Source organism: Sardina pilchardus, chromosome 19 (assembly GCF_963854185.1).
Source record: "Sardina pilchardus chromosome 19, fSarPil1.1, whole genome shotgun sequence".
Lineage (NCBI taxonomy): Eukaryota > Metazoa > Chordata > Actinopteri > Clupeiformes > Clupeidae > Sardina > Sardina pilchardus.
The window spans coordinates 10,339,325-10,359,721 of NC_085012.1; the positions used below are offsets into that span (position 1 = coordinate 10,339,325).

At 43.9% G+C, this 20,397-nt stretch overlaps 2 protein-coding genes across 3 annotated transcripts in view; one reads left to right on the forward strand and one right to left on the reverse strand.

The window, feature by feature from the left end:
- Positions 1–3,317: 3,317 nt before the first annotated feature.
- On the reverse strand, positions 3,318–16,493 carry u2surp (U2 snRNP-associated SURP domain containing). 2 transcript variants are annotated; one of them, XM_062520568.1, is made up of 26 exons: positions 16,442–16,493; positions 15,685–15,783; positions 15,382–15,493; positions 15,146–15,279; positions 14,808–14,878; positions 14,629–14,714; positions 13,886–13,921; positions 13,672–13,754; positions 13,217–13,382; positions 12,599–12,810; positions 12,151–12,194; positions 9,168–9,272; positions 8,887–8,953; positions 8,599–8,762; positions 8,288–8,450; positions 7,694–7,773; positions 7,502–7,589; positions 6,838–6,984; positions 6,104–6,299; positions 5,887–5,973; positions 5,744–5,792; positions 5,468–5,618; positions 5,117–5,227; positions 4,882–5,012; positions 4,473–4,670; positions 3,318–3,921 (listed from the first exon to the last, which is right to left on the reverse strand). In XM_062520568.1, the coding sequence occupies exons 1-26, from the start codon at positions 16,484–16,486 to the stop codon at positions 3,783–3,785; spliced, it is 2,964 nt and encodes a 987-aa protein (XP_062376552.1). In that variant the 5' UTR covers positions 16,487–16,493; the 3' UTR covers positions 3,318–3,782. The 2 variants fall into 2 exon arrangements, with proteins under 2 accessions (XP_062376552.1, XP_062376553.1); XM_062520569.1 differs by lacking the exon at positions 13,886–13,921.
- A 1,057-nt stretch (positions 16,494–17,550) lies between these two features.
- Positions 17,551–20,397, forward strand: part of pcolce2b (procollagen C-endopeptidase enhancer 2b) — an 8,045-nt gene continuing 5,198 nt past the window's right edge. The window contains exons 1-3 of the mRNA XM_062520570.1: positions 17,551–17,779; positions 18,152–18,260; positions 18,762–19,017. Of these exons, the coding sequence (XP_062376554.1) occupies positions 17,658–17,779; positions 18,152–18,260; positions 18,762–19,017 (487 nt within the window). The 5' untranslated portion in view covers positions 17,551–17,657. The remainder of the gene's footprint in view (positions 17,780–18,151; positions 18,261–18,761; positions 19,018–20,397) is intronic.

Below are 20,397 nucleotides of genomic sequence, written 5' to 3' on the forward strand. Positions count from 1 at the left end.
AAAAATAACATAACGCACGAGCCCAGCAAAACCAACCACGACGGGTCCCCATGGTAACTTATTGTGAGCTTGTGTGAATACTCCCTATAGCCACTTTTAGGGCGAGGAAGAAAATGTAGCCTAGTCTATGTGGAGTACCAAACAGTCAACTGTTGAAGGAAGATTTACGTGTTACCAAAACGCTGCGAGTTTTACAAAATTGTTGCCAGTGATGTTAGAGTTTAGCCGGAGTGCCTAGTCTTTGGGACAGCTACACGCCATCCTAGACGTGGGTAAACTGTTTAAAAGTAAACTTACCTGGCACAATTTGAGCATTGCCCAGCAGAAAATGTATGCGGATAAAGTAAACTTAGCCACCATGTACCGCTCCGCTGGACACATTGTCTGGTAAATTTGCGCCGCATCCCGACTTTGGAGTGACTGGTTAGGCGCGATGTCCTCCGCCGAGTCAGCCGTAGTCTCCAGCTCGCTGCTGTTGCTGCAAGCGTCCTCCTGCTTGTCACGGTCATCGTCCATCTCATTGACGATTACAGCGTAAACTTTTTAAATCGGTCTAAAAACTATCATTGCCGCGTCAATGACAGAACACGCGCTTCACCTGCTAATCGAACGTTTCAGGATGTGTCAAGCAACAAAATTCCAGAGAAAGGAAAAAAGTCTATCCCATGTTAAAAAATGTCGAAAGGAAAAATAAAATTATTCCTGTTCCATGTAATTCTGAAAGGCCTCGTTGACAGGATAGCCAGCGTCTCACAAACAGCTTAGAGCGCAGCCACGTTGCGAGCGTGTGGTGCACTGCACAAAAAATAAACAGTGTGACTAGCCTACTCCTGACACCTCTAGCTGTGTCTGTTAGGCTGTGTTTGGGTTCGGGCGCATCGCTGATGAAGCCCCAACAAAGTTATAGGAGAAGGGAGAAAGAGTGAAAGAACTACATATATTATCATATATTGTGGGGGGACATTTATAAAACTGGAAACTAGTTGCACGCATCGTTTGAAAGCATGCTTCGAATGTGGAAAATCCGTAATTTGTACGATTGTGGTCTTGGGCGGACCTTTAAGACCGCAGTTGTTCCTCCAATTTTACTCAATTTAGGCTAGCCTACTTCAGAAATGTTAACGTTTGCTACAGCTCGATTGTCTTCAGAACATTTTCCTACCACCAATCCTTGGTCAGATGATTAGAGAGTTGTCTATAATGAGTCCCTACTGCCCAAAACATACAATGGTTCCATTTTCTGGCACTTTTTTCACATCTGAAGGGGTTGCCGTGAATGGGATCTCAGCTGTTCTTTTGTGCAATCAACATTTATTCTATTCCAGACAGAGAAGTCCAAACACTCCTCAAAGGACAGCTTTGAGTGACCGTTCAAGTTTTGACAAAAGTGATTTTCTTCCCGCACCATCTTGCCAACCAGTTGCTGAGATCAAAGCAACTTTTACTGTTCAAGTCAAAGGCAAAGGTTTAACATGGTGCACAACACACTGACTGGAAGAAGAAACGAACATTCATTTTCACGTCTCTGGCCCTCTCCCAAGTGGTAGTGCACTGTGTATCCACAGATCGCGGTCTGTTGCGCAGCAGCGAGCGCCTAGTGTTTGATACAGTATACCTTGTTTATGTTATGCCGAGGAACATCGTAGTCATACAGCAAAAACATCCATCACATCGCAAAAACATTAGACAAAGAAAGAGGGTTTGAAGGACTCTGAGCACCCGGCTACTGCTGGCGGTCATTTATTGTTTAGTATCTGCGTAGCCTATTGCAAAGGTCAAGGCGACATATCAAAATATTTTCACTTCCAGTAGCCTCGTAAACTGTCTTTGGAAAAAAAATATGACAAGAGATAAGGACAGAGCTCGGAGAGAGATTGCTGCCACCATGTGGCCATTTAGTATACTCACATTAATAAATGTGTTTGTCAATTATTACCTTCCTATTCAGCTCTCTCTATAACTGTAGACAAGTTAATTAACAGAAGGTACTTCACTGGAACAGGTCCCTTCTGCATCCTCCCTATAACCAAAATTCCTTCACATGCCTTTGCAAATGCAATCCTGGTCCTCCTCACCCAGTCCATGTACACTATAATGGAGGTAACCCATGACCCCAATACTTTACATTCCTTGGAACACAGAGCTGTCTATGGAGCTCATGTGAACACCGTGGCCCTAAAGCTTTCTAAAGCTTTCTAAAGGTCATACGAAAGGTCGTCGGCACACATAGGTGTCAACTCCAGTTGAAGTCTCACACAAACATGCCATCAGCAGCACTGGACAGCATGTGATTTCTTCAGGAAAAACAAAGGGGACAATATTGCAGGACTAAAACACATTGATTACAAGACGCCTAAGAGACACACACACACACTCCAGTTAAAACATGCATTAAGGGTTGATGTCCATGATGCGTGCACACACACACACCGAAAACTGAACCCCAGCCATCCCACTTTTTTTTAATCATCCGCATTTCGGCATGAAACCTTAGATATGCCTGGACTGCGGAGGTACAGGGCAGAAACAACATGAATGTAATGCGCACCGACACACCAGTGAGAGCCAGAGGGCCATCACACAGCCATCACCCGGGGCTTCATAAGACCCAGCCGAGGAAGGTTTAGGAAAAAAGGCGGCCCTGACCGTTCCAGGCAGCTCGGCTCGTGCTAAAGTAATTCAATGTGTCAACATGGATAACACGCAGCAGACGTTGGTCATAACAGCGAGGGGGAAAACTGAGATGATGGGATGTTTCTCAAGGAAGGTCACAGGAGGGTCAGCTGAGCACAGAAGCAAAATGGAGTCATGGCCTGTATGTATGGAATCTATGGGTGCCTCTCATGCAGCGTTTATACGTCTTCCCTCGCTCCTCGGGCCTCGATCCTCACTGATCTACATAAAGAAAAATAGAAGAAGGGATAGACTATCCCATTGTTGCCGCCCCATCATTCTTTATGTAGATCAGTGAGGATCGAGGCCAGAGGAGCGAGGGAGGACATATAAACGCTGCATGAGAGGCACCACTAATGCCAGGGCAGTAACCTCAGCAGCACAGAGGCATGTGGGGTTGAACTGAAAGGTGTGGATGCCAGAAACAAAGGGAAACATGCCACTAGTCATAACCATCTACACCTCTCACTCCTATAATGGAATTCAATTCACCCTGTGTAGTATTGTTTAACAAAAGTAAAAAAGAAAAAAGGTGATTTGGTCTGTTATGCTTGGAGTAAAGGTGAAGTCAAAGAAAATCTGACCCAGAAGATCGGATCCGACCAAAAGAGATGAGGAAACAAAACTAGGTATTAGGCCGAACGTCTTATGAATCCTCTTTAATGTGAACTACAAAAAACAACAAAACTGACACATGTAAATCGGACTACGGCCATACACACTAACTGAGCATGAGCAGGTGATCCAGCAAAAGGGGGGAGGTGGAGGAGCTGGGGCCCGGGCCGAGGAGAGGAGAGCAGAGCAGAGCAGAGCAGAGCACACACACACCTCTCTCATGATTACTGTACATTATAAAACAGCAGCTGCTGGAGGAGGGGAGGGGGGGACTCCACAGCAAACACATCACCAATGTCAATCTCTCCCAGTGACGTCCTCAAGGCGATCAGGCACAGAAGGGATTGGGGATCGAGGGGGTGGGGGGGTGGGGAGGTGGGGGGTTGGGGGCTACTCCTCTGACTGTTCTACACGAGTCCCGAGAGAAGGGGGGATCTGGATAAGAAGTGGGGTGTATGGGTATCTGAAGGGGGGGTGGGGGGGGGAGTGGGAGGTCAGTGTTTACTCTTCTTCGACTTCTTGTGCGAGCGGTGTGGGGAACGGGATTTGGAGCGGGATTTCTTGGTGGATTTCTTCGGCGTTCGCGAACGCGACTTTCGGGATCGCTTTGGAGTTCTAGGAGATGAGGGAGACCTGAGAAAGGAAAAAAGGGATCGTCAATGTAAAATAGTTCACTGATGAGATGATTCACCTTTCACTTGAATCCTGAGGAGCGTTTACAATTTCAAACGTAAGCAAAAGTTTGCAAATAGTTTTCCTTTTGCCTTGAGTTTTAGGGAAATGTTTGCGAACAATCGCTAACAGTCTGCAGAGGTAGTTCACCGTGAACATACAGTGGAACTGGGTGCTTGCTTGATAAAGGCAACAATGCAATTACTGTTACAATGGAATGTGAACACCATATCATTCAAATGTAACAGTTAAAATTTGAAAACATTTTCACCATGAACGTTTGCCACTGTATGCCAAATTTGACGCACCTCTGATTTACTCTGACATATTAAGACATGCACTTACATATACTGTATACACCTTTAATAAATTAAACTAAAAGAAAAAATAACAGAAGTGAGAAGCTTTGACTATCTTGAAACTGGAAACATTGTCTACATGCTTATAGCAGAAGTTTAAGTGCATATTCCCAACACTGCACGTGAGTGGGACAGCATGTTAATGTGAGCTACCTTTTGGAGGACTTCTTGGTGGTGGACCGTGGGGAGTCTGTGTGAGAAGACCGTGACCGCGCTACTTCCTTTGGATACGACCGCTCTGACCGTTCCGACCTCTCCGACCGCTCCGAACGTTCCGAGCGAGGGGAGGGGGACCGCCGCCGGCTGCTGCTACCCCGCGGAGGGCTGGGAGACAAGCTGTGCCGCCGTTTCCTAGCAACACCGCCAAACAAACAGAGACCAAAGGCCAGTTCAGATTCAGAGCCACATCAGCTGTCATGTCAACTTGAGAGTTTTGACATTTCCCCCCCCGAAAAAATACTAATTATGTGTCTCCAACTGTGCTGTGGTGTCAAGTCGTCTGCCACCATCAAGAGGAATCCCTCGAGTAGCAGCACACCAGGATGCCACACATGCCGTATACCTCTCTTTTTTCGCCGGAGGGGAATCCTCCTTCTCCTTCTCCTTCTTTGTGTCCTTGGAGCGGCTCTCTGTTTTTTCTTTCTCTTTCTTCTCCTTCTCTTTCTCCCTTTCCAGTTTCTCTTTCTCCTTTTCCTGGAGGGAAGAAAAGGGAGGATATATATATATATATTTTAAATCAACCCAAGATGAAGGCACCACAGTGGTTTTTGACAAGTCTGTGGGCTAGGAGAACTTACTTTCTGTAGCAGCTTGTCTCGGTAGAGCTCCACCTGTTCCTGGATGCTCTGGCCAGACTTCTTGGGCCGCTTGCCTGATTCCAGTTCATCCTGGAACTTCATCACCTTAAGCTATTCAAAAAGGAAAAAAAGTCAGGTGGTATTAATAACAAGTAATGTGCTGTAATTATGTGTAAAGCTGTCTGAGTGGCTAGGCTGGTAAAATGTCAAAGATGTTCCTTGTTTTCACTGCCTAAAGTATATTTAAGACTGTGGCTTTGGAATCCTCGTTAACATTCTTCGTCGCCCGCAACAAAGGCAGACGCAACACAACAGAGCCTGCAGGAAGAGCGGAGAAGAGAAGAGACTCACTTCAATCTCGCGCAGTTTTGAGCGCTTCTCCTCGTTCATCTCGGAGATTTTGGTCTTGGCGTCGTTGTGCTCGTCCCTGGTGGGGTTGGAGAACATCTGCTGCTCTTCCGAGCGGGCGCTCCTCGAGTCCTCGTCGCTGTTGTCCTCCGCCCTGTAGGCACAAAACCGTGAGTTACGACACGCTACCACATGTGTATTTCTCATTTTCATCGAAATGCTTTCAGAGTTTCTTCATTTCGGCGAATGAACAAAGAGAGTGCAGAAATAATGACTTACTTCTTCTCTTCGGGCTGTTCGAAGATCTCCCATTTTGATGTTGTAACAGCTGGAAAGAGCCAAGACAAGAAGGAGTTTAATTTACTACATTGTTGCAATTCTCCTCCGTCTCCACACATCGCTGAAGTGAAACCTGGAGTTACCTTGGGCCTGCAATTCAGACTCATCCACTGCTTCCCATTTAGACGGGGCCACCTTGAACGCTGCTGCTTTTGCCGCTGATTGATCAACTGTCGAGAAGCACAGAAAACCCCAAAAAGTGGTTTAATAAACACAATGCCTCAATCAACAACTTTAGATAACCATCGACAACTACTTGATGAACGTTTATCAATCTAGTTCATCAACCGTAAAACTCACAAGGAACTCCATCTAGGTCTTCTTCCATCGCCTTTATGGGAACACCATCCAAGTCGTCTAGGGGTGCCCCATCCAGTGGGTCTACGTCCATAATGGGGGCGCCAGTGTCTATGGGAATTCCATCCACATCCTCTAGTGGTGCACCGTCCAGCTCCTCCCCTATAGGCGCACCATCAATCTCCTCTACCGGTTCAGGCTGTCAATCACAAGGACAAGATATAAGTTATGGGCATGGGGGCGCTGTGGCACAACAGGCTAACAGTGCTCATGCCGTGTACAGGTCCGAGTGCCCACGGGGACCCAGGTTCGAGTCCGACCTGAGGTAATTTCTGGATCCGACCATCTCTCTATCCCGCTTGCTTCCTGTCTCTCTACTGTCCTATACAAATAAAGGCAAAAAGCCCAAAAATATATACTTAAAAAAAAAAAAGTTATGGGCATAATCTGGTCTCACAACTGGAGTCTTCAATAAACCAAAGCAACTGGCTTCTGCTTTCCATGCTGACCTAGCACTTACTATTCTCGGGTGCGTTTCCCAAAACCATAGTTGCTAACTAAGCAGCTTTGTTGGTTTCAATGCAATTTCCAATTGCCAACCAACTAACTAAGTTGGTAACAGGTTAGCAACTATGGTTTTGGGAAACGCAGCCCTCCATATTGCAGCACATTAACATGAGTGGATTTGCGGATGCCTTCAGAGGCTGTGAGGGGAAAAGCTTCCTCTAGTGGCTCACCTCTGGTATTACTGCAGTCACTATAGGAGCTTCCTTTTCGGCTGTGAGGTTCACCAAACCCAGGAAGATGTTCTGTAGTCTGATGAGGAAGGGATCTGGGTAGACCGCCCAATCCTCCCATGCCCGGAAACAGGCCATCACTCGTTGCTAAGAAGGGGAGATGATCAAATAAAACACATTACAGTCTGCAAGGAAAAGTTTTGATTCTGTTGTTAAATTGGTTACTAAGGTTACTGCTAAATGAGAGGCTAAGGATAGGCTAAATGAAATAAAACAATTTTAGCATGTGCTCCAATACTTATGGTGGTAACTGTATATATGTACAAGTACATGCTGTTCATGACATTGTTCATATTAGCCATATTTATTCTGCTCTCATAAGGTAACACCTAATACACTGCACATATTTATATTTCATTTATATTACTGTAAACCACCTTCTGTAAACCAACTGCATAGTACCGTCTACACGGCACTATATTTCTTGTCCTGTCTATGCACCACCTGTCTATACTTGTATCACACATTGCACTTTTTGCACTTCTGGTTAGACGTAAACTGCATTTCGTTGTCTTAGTACTTTGTACTCTGCACAATAACAAAGTTGAATCTAATCTAATCTGAATCTAATAACTAAATTAAAGTTCAATCTTAAGAGAGATACCTTAAAATTTTCCGACTGTAGGTGGCCCTGTATCGTCTTGTATGTGGCCTGGAGGTCTGCGAATATCTGACCTAGTTTGGTTTCAAAGCTGCAAAAACATAAAAGAAACGTTAGATGTATGGTGCAATTGCTCAGCAAAACTGCACACACTGGTGATATATTTTTTAAAGCCTGATATCCCATATAACTTACTATTTTCTGTAGTAGGATGCATTGGCCACTTTTGCAGAAGAATTATACAGCACATCAGATACTAAATATAACCGTGCAATCTGAAAAAAAAGAGAGCAGTAGACATTTAGAGGATCAAAGAGATATTTCCTTTCCCAGTCTTTTCCAAGATAAATACACACTGCATCAGGGGACACCACTATTCATAACTAAGAATACATTTGTATGTGTTCCCTTTATTACAATATTTTAAACCAATCCTCAAACCATGCCATGTCAAGTCCTTTCTTTATGCAGCAGATTCTGCTTCACACATAGCCGTTCAAAAAAAAAACAATCTATAGTGATCTAGTCCAATTACAAAAATTACAGTTACAAAAACTTCAGTTTTACGAGTGAATCATCAAAAAAAAAAAAAAGAACAGAAAAACAAAGCAACTGAAAAGGCTCTTGACATGATGAGTTGTGATTGGTCAGATGCATTTGATAGACATCCGTGGCGCCCCAATGAAAGGATCTGGGCATTTTTTTCAAATACAAGAAAATGAACGTCTGGTTGGCAGACCACGTCTCATTTGAGAAGTGGTAGGCGCTAGCCAGGCTAGTGTTCTGCACCTTTTTGGGCAGAGGGGTTTTGAGGATGGAGAGGGACTCTGTGATGCACTCCACGATCTCCTCGGCAGCCTCGGCGTGACTCAGGCAGAACAGCATGGCCTCAGCGATGTCCCCTCTCCTGGGGCTCATGCCCCTCAGCATCTCCTCCAGCTTATCCCGCTCACTGTACAGACACACACATGCACACACACGCACACACACGACACAGACACACACACAGATGTGTTACTAGGTGATGACAATGTCAAGTGTCTTTTGATGTCATGGGCTCTACAGTACTACAGTACATGCAGAAATGATGTCAGACTCACTCTTCCTTCAAGCAGCCCTTCTTGCCAGGCTCCTGCTCTTCCTCCTCCTCCTCTTCATCCTCTGCACTACCATGCATGTACGGGTTGAGTGGTGGAGGCCGCCATAAAGAACCATTCTTGAACATCCGGAAGTCATCCGTCCTCCATTTCGTGGGAGCTTCCCCCTGCGTTGCAAAGTAGAAAAAAACAAAACAAAGCAAAGGCTCAAAAATAGCTCTCTCTGAGTTAGCAGAGAGTTCATGCACATACCTAGATCACCCTGAAGGACATTCAAGTGTGTGAAATCACCTGTAAAATGCTGTAGAGCTTCCACCGGTAATACACATGAGCAGGGCTCTGGTTTTCAAAGAGAAACCTGTTGAGAGGAGACAGAAAAATCACATTTAGATGAGGGTATACATGCACACACTGCGTGTGTGTGTGTGTGTGTGTGTGTGTGTGTGTGTGTGTGTGTGTGTGTGTGTGTGTGTGTGTGTGTGTGTATATTGCAGTTGTTGAAATGGGATGGGGAGTGAGATGAGTTAGGCAAATGCAGTTAACTGATTGTTGATAAGTGAGGAAATGCATACCTGTACATCGGGTTACTGATCTCCCGATTCATGATCATAGCTTCAAACATGGGCCCTTCACGCACCACAAACTCGATCATGCGGTGGATGACACAGAGTAAATTCCTACGAGAAAAACACAGTTAAAGCAAATGGATTCAGACCACTGGCACTGCTCAGATCCTCACAAGTCAGCATTCACCTCTCTGGGTTTGCAATGGCAACAGAGACAGGTCAAGGAGGCAATTCTGACAGCCACATGTCTGACGTGCAGTAGGCATTTGAATTTCTCTAGCGTCCACTACGGACGTGCCGTGAAAATGTTCACGAGTTGGCCACTAGAGGGCTTTTACATTTTTTCAAATACTGCTTGAGGCATCAGACATGAGTCTGGCAGAATTGTGAGGTAGTTCAGCACCAAATCAAAAATAAACCCATCTTGTATTGTTTGGTGTCCATATTTTCTCCCTTAGTTTTTTAACCAAAGAAACCTGGCAGTGGAGCTTAATATATATGGACACACCTGACCTGACCACCATGCAGCTCACACGCAAGTCTAAATCTTCACTTGCTTGCCTTGTGCGCTACGCGGCACAAAATTGCACCTTGGTTAAGTAACCAAATGATTACATATTACGACATTACAGCTATATTAGATAACTATTCCATTTACTCTGCATTTAGTCAGAGTAAAATATGTGCCATTATGTAAGACAAATCACTATTAACAATCAGCACATTCCAACTGACTGCTAGATGAAGGCAAGAAATGCTGAAGTGATCTAGGCCGTGCAAGAGGACAGGAAACCACTGATGTGATTCCTATACAACTCTGATGCAAGTGTGTGAACACCTTGATCTCCAAAACTCTACATGGTGACCAAACAACTTGAATGCTTTTTAGGTAAAAGAGTCACATACCTCCACTGCAAAACTAGAGACAAAATGTGGACAACAAACTCATTGCACAAGTGGCTACCTAGATATTGAACTGGGTAAAATGTCATCAAACAATTGTTTTTATTTGACTGTAATGTAAGAACCCATAAACCCCTTAGATTATAAAATGCATGTAAACTACTGCTCTAGAATGCTCGCGAGAGCCTGGATCAACATACCGTACGCCTAATCTCTAAAATTAACAGGGATCACAGATGGGTGGATTTTAATCCAGAGAAATTCTGTATCCCTCAATGTTGCAAAAAGACAGCACTGCTGAGCTACAAAATCACTTATTACTAATAACATGTGAATACCACTGGAATAACCTAAATCTATCAATTAAGAGGCCATTAGCTTTGACTAACACAGAACCAAAGCAGTATAGGATTGTTGGCCTTAATAGGCTAAATTTAGCCTAGAGTTTAAGTCTTTCTGGATTTAAGTTAATTGATCATGCAGTATTTACACACATAACCACAAATTATCTTAAGTTGTCGCGTTGGGCAGCGTGGAGAGCTAACTGCATGTGAGAATCTGCAGTGTGGCGTGAGGTAGAGACTTGAAAATGCCGATTGTGCACAATTAGCCTAAGTGGCCAACAAAACAACAAAAAGAAGATGCCCTTTTTCATGTCTGCTTTGTTTAAACAACACAAATCACATTTACTTGTGGTGATGGAGCCGACCATACCAATGTCTGGTAAAACTCTGTAGGCTTTATACTTTCCCCATCCATCCCATGATGCCTTTCAGGATCCCTCGCTGCGGCCGACAGTTCAACTTGTGCTGCTCACCAAGGCCAATGTCAAAGGTCACTGAGACTAAAGGGGCTGCTGGTGGTTGGAAAGGCTAGGCCGGGGGTGGGGGGGGCCAGGTTGGCTTGGACCAAAGTTTAACTGACAGGCCAGAGGGCAGTGAGGTTGGATTGAGCAATAGTTTAGAGGGCAAAATGCTTCGCTAAGTGAGCTACACAGTTTTCCTTCAGAGAGCGCTGCTTGAATGGAGGACACTAAACATACTAAAAAAGGCATGAATGAGAGCTGGAGTTCAGATGAAGGTTACTAAGTAACTAGTGAGAAGTGATGCAAGATGGCAGACTAGACAGGACGATGTCTACTTCAGTAAGTGAAAAACACTGGTACAGTTGCAATAAACACAATTAAATATAATGGCAATGCATGTCCATGTAGCAATGTACGCTCCTGAGGAACCCTACCTCTCCATACGAATGACTGCAGGACCTAAGGTAACCTAACCAAAAACAATTGACCGGTAGGTGCCTTTCCACTGCAAGAACTAGTAAGCCAGTTTAGGGCAGCCAACACCTTTGTACATGTATCTACAGCAAGAACCTTTTCATTCAGGTCAAGTTTCCATTCTGTGTTGCCCTCAAACTGCCAGTTGGTGCTTGTATTGTTGACTTACTGCCTAAACACAACACGAGAGGAAGATAGCAGGAGCCATTTTTTTAAAACCAGCCGGCATGTTTGTACCAGAGTGTAGTATGACTTGATCAGCTATAATAACTGTATTTGAGTTGTCCACATGCTGAGGTTACTGAGGCGGTCAACGAACGCAAAAAGCCAGACACACAGTAGGTGCTGGTATCGTAATTTAGAGTTATTCTGCCATGAAACTATGAAGAAGTCACCTTTACACATTTATTACATTGTAACGAGCCGTCTTTATTTTAGCAGCCCCGGCCAGCGGGCCATTGCTTACGTTTAACCCTGCACTACCATCAACGATTATTACTAGTCTGTAGATAGTTAGGTATGCTAGTTAAGAGCAGAGAGCAGTCTCTGTAAACACTCATGCCACAAAGTCCAACAAGCACCTGCAGTGGAAAGACGCCTTTGCATTTGTGAAGATCATCTTCAAGATCCCACAACCTATTACCCAGAATACCACTTTCTGCCTCAACTATTGCTCAGCCAAACCAGACAACCCCCAGTAGCGTGCTATGGACCAATTTGATCATACTTTAGATGGGTCATTATGGGATGTTTTTGTTTTTTTTAATTCTGACTTTTAAACCAATTAAAAAAAGAAAAAGCATGTACCTTTCTGTTGGGATAACCACTTTGACTATGGCTTGCGACAGAGTCTGTATATGAAGGTCACATCAGATAATAAACATAGAATATGTGAGTATTGTTGCCAGGAAACAGAAGAAAATATAAATATATATATAGATATATATAAAAATGCACTTAATACTGCATAGAACAACAACTCTCCTGTACTGCTTAAAGTATTGAATACAAAGACCTACACAAATAATGATAACAGTATCTATTCTACCACACTCAAGACTTACCATCCTAATTAAAACAATTTGTCTCTAGCTCCCCATAGGATCGTTCTACTGCTATCAGCAAGACGCTAAATTGTCTTAGTTACAGCTGGAGTTAGCTGTAGATTAGCTAAACCAAAATACTCTATTAAACAACCCTGCACCAGACAAATGACATGACCAGGAGGTGCCACGGACGGTGCGCGGCCAATTACCTTGTCGAATTCCTCCTTGTTTTTGGGAGGCGGGGGCATTGCGGCGTTGGGGTTCTTCAGCCTCTCGCGGGGCTGGGCATTGAAGGGCAGGCCAGAGGGGGGCGGGGGGAGGGTGTGCTCCATCATGGAGGGGGGGATGTAGATGGGGTGGGGCGGGATGGGCACACCTTTGCCCCAGCCCAGCTTCATTTCAAAATTCATGATCATCTTGCCTGTAACGTCAGAGACAACTTGTCATTCACAAATGTACAGTGTATTAGCCGCATTGTCCATAAGCCGCATGACAGTGTTTTATACAAGTAAAAAGAAACAAATCATATTAATACCATATTAACTGGCTCATAGCAGAGGAAATACGTATAAGTCACGGCTAATAGTTGGAAAATTACCGTATGCGTTCCTCTGGTGAATAAACACTTCTGAGGTAACTTGGACTTGGAGCTCACAGACAATCTTACAAGGTTTATAAAGCAAGGAAATAAAAAACTGTCTGTGCCTAAAGTTATCAGAAATCGTTGAAGCTGTTCCTGGAACAGTAGGCCTTGTTATCGATTACAGTGGTGCGGCAGGGGGACATTTGCCGCTGTTACTGGGGAAGACCAGGCAGAACAGTTTTACCGTTTAAGTGCTTCAGGGCGCGTTCAGCATCCTTTCTGGACATGAAGGCCACAAATCCACAATTCCTTTCGCGTGCCCTTTCCTCGTCTGTCCGGGGCCACATGATCTTCACACTGGCCAGAGGGCCGTAGCGCCCAAACTCCTGACACAGCATCTCCTCATTCATCTGAGGCCAGAAAACAAGAGTCCGTGTTAAACAACACACTCAAACGACTGTGCTTCTTGGCGGATTTTCTTCATTGTAAATCCAATGTTTAAATATACACTCATCCAACTCTTTCATTTTAGTCGTATACAGTCGATGTGTGAGATATTTTTCGCTGTTTAACAACTGAGCAGCAGGTTGTGTGATTATTCGTTTTTGTAATTTATTGATAATCTCAGTACCTTCATGTGGAATGCATGTATTTCTGTAAGTTCTAGCATGCGTGTCATTTACATTTACATGTACATACCTGTGGGTTTATATTTCCCAGGTAAAGATTGGTTGTAGTGGGGTCTCCAACATCATGGGAGCCAGGAGCCGAGTCATCCAAAGCTGGAGGGGAAGAGAATGGGGACAAACAAAACGAGGGGAGACATTACTTGTGCAGTCATGGTGTGCAAACATTTTGAACTGAAATGTTAATTATCTATGCACTGGCATGCTACTGTATTAAGTCTGATTACCACTGTTGGGACGGTTTCTGCGCGAGGAACCATCGACTAAAAGAAGCAGAGACGTGGCGTGATTGTTGTTCATAAGCAAGAGACAGCATGTTACAAAGGCTGGGTGAAGTTGTGTGAGGGGTGGAGGGGGTGGGGGGTGGGGGGCGTGAGATGACTTTTAACAACCTAAGTATACTCCAAAAACGGTGGATGCATATGTTGCAATGAGGATGCATCCGTGTGCATTTATGTGTCTATGGCACTGGTGGCACCAGTACAGGCTCAATCACAGCATGTGAAATAATATCTGAATCTATAACAATCAATAATGTCGGTCTTTCTTTTCTTTACAAATCAAATCAGGTATGACATGGTGACGCATGGAATAAACTAAAACAATCATTTGAGCAGCGGGTCAAACATACTGATGAAAATGTGCATGAACGTGTCAGCACTGCAGTCTGCTTCATGAATAAATAAATGGATCTTTTTGTTTGCTTAAAAACTAGCATGCACATGCGCAATCAGCACGAACAAGTCAGTAGCACAAGTCGCAACAAGCTCGTCCTGCATAGGTAGTCCATATGGACCATCTTGTTGAAAAAATTCTTGCGCCCTGTACATCTACACATAGCCACGTTCGCAGGAGTATACTTGAGGCTTAAAGCTGACATGGCCAGTTGGCTATGACACAAAAGAGGTCAAAAGTGTGGGAGTGAGAGGAACCAGACAAGTGAACAACATGACAGAATCCCGACACTCACCCGAGCGCCGCCCCTCCACACCTAGGGGCTCGAAGCGGCTGACTCGCCCTTTCAGTTTGTGCCGTTCATCTCTCTCCTCCTGTATTCTAAGGGGAAAACATTGTGTTGACAGGCAAGCACAGGACATTGAATTTTGCATTACAAAATGCATTGAAGCCCTTCATTGGCTGATTACTTACTGTTTTAATTCCTCTTTAAAAAGTTCAAGGTTACTCTTTTTCTTTTCTTTTTCAGTAGCTTTCTTCGCGGCCTGAGAGAAGTCATGTAAAGAAGACTTAGTCAGCTGTTTATCTAGGTCACAAACTAGCACAAAGGTAAAGTCTCTAAACATGACTGTATCACAGAATCATATATGAGCTCATTATAACATTATATATAGGCAATAACACAAGGGTCAGATAACTATTCTAAATAGACACAAACAAAAAACACATTTTTAACTAATTTCCCAGCTCAAATATCTACAAGATAATTTACCTGAAAGTAATAGACTAACAAAGACTCAAGTAATACATACATTTCTTTTGTCAAGTGCCAGGAATTGTGGGGGTGTTTCCAAGGGCAAAATGCTTTTGGCTTCAAAGCTTTTGGCTTCAAAGCGTGGCTTGGGCTTATACAATTTGCCCCTCTTCTCCTCTATAGCTGCTGACTCTGCAAAGTTGAGAGGTGGCACGCAGTTAGTCTCACACTCAAGCACACTTTTCAGACCAAAAACAGGACCCCACTAGTCACTCAATCTGAGCTCTGTCGAACCTCTTGATGCGTTTGTAAGTCCTCCACGAACAAAAGCCTTGACTTTGCCCTCTCCGCCTTCGAAGGACGCAAGGAATTCCTCATAAATCTCGGCAGCAGCTTTCTCATCCTCCTGTGGGCCACAAAACAGGCATTCCTACTTACAATCATAGCATACAGTGGTGAAACTAGCAAACCAAATTTTGCAAAAGCTGGAATAGCATTTAATATTTCTAGCTAGTTATGCTTGATCCTACTGTAGAATACTTAACAAAATGACATGGGAAATTGCATTCAATATGCAATTAGTAAATAGTAATTTACCTTCTTCTTAATTTCGTCTTGCTCCTTCTTGCTCAAAGTCCTTTTTGCCACAGCCATTTTCCCAATACTGAAGGACTTCAGCTTGCTTTCAAGCAATGCCTGGTAAGAACAAAAATGTTATATTCGTCTCCGCCTCACTAAAGTAATTGAACCTGTATACCTACATGCATGCGTGCTGAAGAAGCACTGTTAGCCTCTAAAATCCAAACAGTGGGAAAGAAATATGTGGTGTTTGTGTGTAAATGTTGCATGAGGCAGTGAAATAAGTAGCAAGCTAGCAATCAGCAACTAATTTGGCGGCTGTCTGAATTCCATGGATAATGTTAGCTAGAAGCTAAATAATTGCTGTAGAACATGAGCTTGTGAGCATGTTAGCAGAGGCACCACAATTTGTTTACAATGTAATTTCACATAGCCAGATCAGTGTACACTACTTTAGAGGAAACATAACGAATGTAGCAACTTTATTTCGTCTGTAAAACAATGTATAACGCGCTGAAACGAATAATTGTAGCCACCATGACTGCTGACAACATTGTGAAAGCGCTGTTTGGTCACATAGCTAATAGCTAGCTCGCTAATTAGCTAGCCACCCCTCGCTAGCCAGATATTTGTTTACATTTTTCCCATTTCAGCACCAAACATCACTGCAACAAATTGTTCTCCATCACTATGTAAACATGTAAAATTTCCAATGGACAGACAGGGTGCATAAATAACACGTTAATAAGCACGTTTAAGCAACTATATTAATCACCTTAGCGCTCGCTTTCTGAGCACCACCAGGCGTCCGGTCCGCCATCTTGGTTAACTAGGATGGCTAATCAATCCCGGAAGAGAAGTCAATTCTGAGTAAATAATCGATTACCGAACCTGAGGCATTTAATGTTAAAATCATTGCTTGCAAAATACAGTGTTATTTACTAGGCCCCTGTGATACATTTTGACATATGCAATATGACATATTTTTCCATCAAAATTAAATCATTATTCAGTTGGCTATTTATAATTTTTCTTATTAGGCCTATGCCTATCTATTTTACATCTTAATTTGAGTCATTTAATCACCGATAAAATTGGGAATTTGCTCAGCATAACCCAACAGTGATCGTGAACAACGACAAAAACTGTCACACACGACAGATCAACAACGCTAGCTGAAAAGAAAGTTTGAGGTCATAGGCCTTTACCACCAGATGGTGCTATTTATATGAGTGGAGTTGACTATCTATCTATTTATCTAGTCTATCAGTTCTATCTATCTGTGTCTGTTCTGTCTATTAGCCTATCTCTGTCTGATAATCTCATCTATGATACATAATGACATAATGACACTTTATTACAGGAAACATACAATACAGCTTTTCTATAGAGCTTTTCTATAGGCTGCAAGAAGGAAATAGGTTATGCATTTGATCCATATCTAGAATATCATAGAACTATTCTGAGACCCTAATCGAAGATAATCACAGGTGTGACACATATACATGTTCTTCAGTTGTGCTCGTAATTATTTGTTGATAAGCCAATTAATAAATTAATCTAAAATTAATTCACTAATCCTAATTTGCTATGTCCTGAAATATGTCCTGAAACATGTCAAAATTATTTTCTATTCTGCTTTCATGTTTCAGATTCCAATCAAGGCCAAGATTGACATAAAGAAACAGAGTCAAAAGAAAGGGGAAGATGAAAAATAGAAAGAATAGATGTAATTATGAACCGCATTCTTACTTAAGGTCAGGTGTTCAACAGTGAGGAGCGCATGAGCGCATCTCCCCCCTCCTTCACTTTCAGTCCATCAGTCTTTGATCCCAGGTTTTGGAAAACGGCAGCTACTGACTGCTCCCTCCTACCACGCTGAACAAACGATATATTCATCTGCACTAGTCTGCAGCCTGGACTCCCCCTAAGGAACTTCTGGGTACTTTTTCCTCGCAGTGGAACGTGCGTGTACAAGATCACTTGTGCCAATGCATAACGCAAACAGGCACACTGTCTGGTCCTTTAAGCCAACAATGTGGAAGATCTGCAGCGTCTATTGTGCATGGGGTTTGCTGCTACTGACCGGGATCCGCGCTCAATCTCAAAGAAGGTACCCTAGCTTTATTCTCTCTCACTGCTCCTGCTGGTGATAGTGGCTTGGCTTTTTCAGTGAGGTCCAAGTTAAACGAAGGTGTGTGATCAAAATGTCCACACTGCAACAACATTCTGGACGACGCTTTAAACATTCACCACACAAAGATGCTCCTCTTCCACTCGGAAGAACTGTGACGCTCAAATGTATTCAGTTTTTGCGTCTGTGCTTGCGCTATTGGCCACGTCTAACCAACGCGTAATGGTGCAGTGAAGGAAATGTTAAATTGCTGAATTATATATTCCGCTTTACATCATATAACAACAATACTGAGCATTGGGACTGTGGCAGATATTTAAGCAATGTTATTCCATCCCTCTGTTTCCGCAGACAGGTCTTTACATGTGGTGGGAACCTAACGGGAGAGTCCGGTGTTATCGGTAGCCAAGGGTATCCGGGAGTCTACCCACCGAATACAAAATGTGTCTGGAGAATTACTGTAAGTAGTCCCCCCTTTTAACATGTAACCATTACTTTTTGATGTTCAGTTACAGTGTAATGTGGATCGATTATTACAGACTTGATGGCTAGGGTTTCAATGAGAAGACATATCACCAAAATGACGCAACGGTGCTTAATTACAGCGAGTAGCCCAACAGTGCGCAGAGGCTCTGTAATTGCTGTTGGTTGGTATTTGGCTGCCAGCCATTCAGCACGCCCGGGGGTAGCTTGAATATGAGCTGTCTGCTTTGCATTTGGGTGAGCTCCAGCAAACTGTAGCCTGTAAAAAGATTCAGAATCTGCCCCCCTTCTGATGTTATTCCAAGTGTTTGTGATCATAGGTTACCTGACAAGACAAATGCACATTGTTTCATTCGCTGTGTCAGCAGCCACTAAACAGAGGGTGGTCTCACCAGAGCTTGGGGAGACCTTCTGATCTGATTGATGTCTGTCACACACATCACACGACATAAACTAACAAAGTTCTCTCTATGGTCAGGTCCCAGAGGGCAAAGTGGTTGTCTTCTCCTTCCGCTTCATCGACTTGGAGAATGACAACCTGTGTCGCTACGACTACGTGGATGTCTACAGCGGGCATGCCAACGGACAGCGCCTTGGACGCTTCTGTGGGACTTTCAGACCAGGGGCCCTCGTCTCCACGGGCAACAAGATGCTCGTCCAGATGGTGTCTGATGCAAACACCGCTGGGAGTGGCTTCCTGGCAGTTTACTCTGCCGCACACCCACACGAGCGAGGTAGCTGTGGTCAAGCATTGCAACACTTGGCATCATGTTACTTCTTGTCTGTTCTTGCAGGCAGTTCGACACACGGGCCATGTGTAAGAGATGAATCACTGACCAGACCAGTTCCTTAGAACCCTCTTGGGACTAATATAATCTACTGATGTCTCATTTGGTTTCATCATCGTCCTATCTTCCTGACTGAACTAAGTGTGTGTGTGTGTGTGTGTGTGTGTGTGTGTGTGTGTGTGTGTGTGTGTGTGTGTGTGTGTGTGTGTGTGTGGATATAGAACAGCATGTCTGTGAAAATGGAAATCACCAGCCAGGATGTGTTTGTTTGAAGGGGGAAGTGTCAGGCTTTTTAATGAACTCAGAAGTGTGCCTTTTTAACTGGCAGCTGCCTCCACAGAAAAGGTCGCATAAAGGGTTAATGGTGTGGGAATGAATAAGAAATAAACCCTCAGGACTGTGCAAGACCGAGAGTGTATTTGTAAATGGAGGCGCCTTTGGGAAAACAGGATCTTTATCATGCCTTCAATGTTGATTGTTTGACCCAACGGCAATCAACTGCAAATTTGCTCACTTGTTGATTGTGGGCCCTGATAGAACAGAGAAAGTCGGAGGAAAGAGAAGCAGGGCTTCCCGGGTTCACAGTGTGACGTGGAATTTCTCGCATGCACTTTCTTCCTTCTTGCCAGTGTTACGGGGACAGGGCAGAGGCCTGTGGTCCCTTATAGCAGCAGGACTAACAGGAGCCCTCTCTCTCTCCCTCTCTCTCTCCCTCCCTCTTTCCCTCCCTCTCTCTCTCTCTCTCTCCCTCCCTCCTGACAAGCGTGCTGGAATTTTAATGGCTAGGTGTCTCCTTGGCCTGCTCTCACTCAGTGGTTGACAGCTGTAACAGAGTTGTTTGAACCGTTATCTAAGCCCAGGGCCAGCCCTGTGATAGGTCTCAGGTTAAGTCCTTTGTTATTGCATCCTCTTTAAGGGTAAATCCTGTGCTTGTGCAGAGTCTGCCTGGTGCCCCTACCTACACACAGCTAGTTGAGGGTTTTTTTTTGGGAGGGGTTGTCTGCTGGTGGAAACAGTGATGTGGTGGATGAGGCACTGTGTACTGTATGCTCTGCTTTGGCAATGAATCTGCAAGTGTCTGATGGCTTTCGAGTTGATATCTCTCCTGCTTAACATCTGCTGGGCTGCCCCTTTTAAACAGTGAATTACAGGGAACTGCTTCCAGAAATAAACAAATCAAGTATGAAAACAACATTTAAGGAAAATATGCTCTCCTAAAATTATGCAAAACATTTTGAAATGTAGTATCCATCCTGTTATGCAGAGGTTTTATAAATAAATGGCACCGACAAGTAAATTACAGTGCCTCGGATGCCAAATTCAGTT

Bases quoted from the DNA above. Each gene is read 5' to 3' on its own strand.
- u2surp (XM_062520568.1), bottom strand. From the start codon at position 16,486: ATGGCGGACCGGACGCCTGGTGGTGCTCAGAAAGCGAGCGCTAAG. The intron at 13,383-13,671 runs GTATGTACATGT...TTCTGGCCTCAG, and splicing joins TGGGAAATATAAACCCACAG to ATGAATGAGGAGATGCTGTG. The intron at 12,811-13,216 runs GTAAAACTGTTC...CTGACGTTACAG, and splicing joins CGCCCTGAAGCACTTAAACG to GCAAGATGATCATGAATTTT.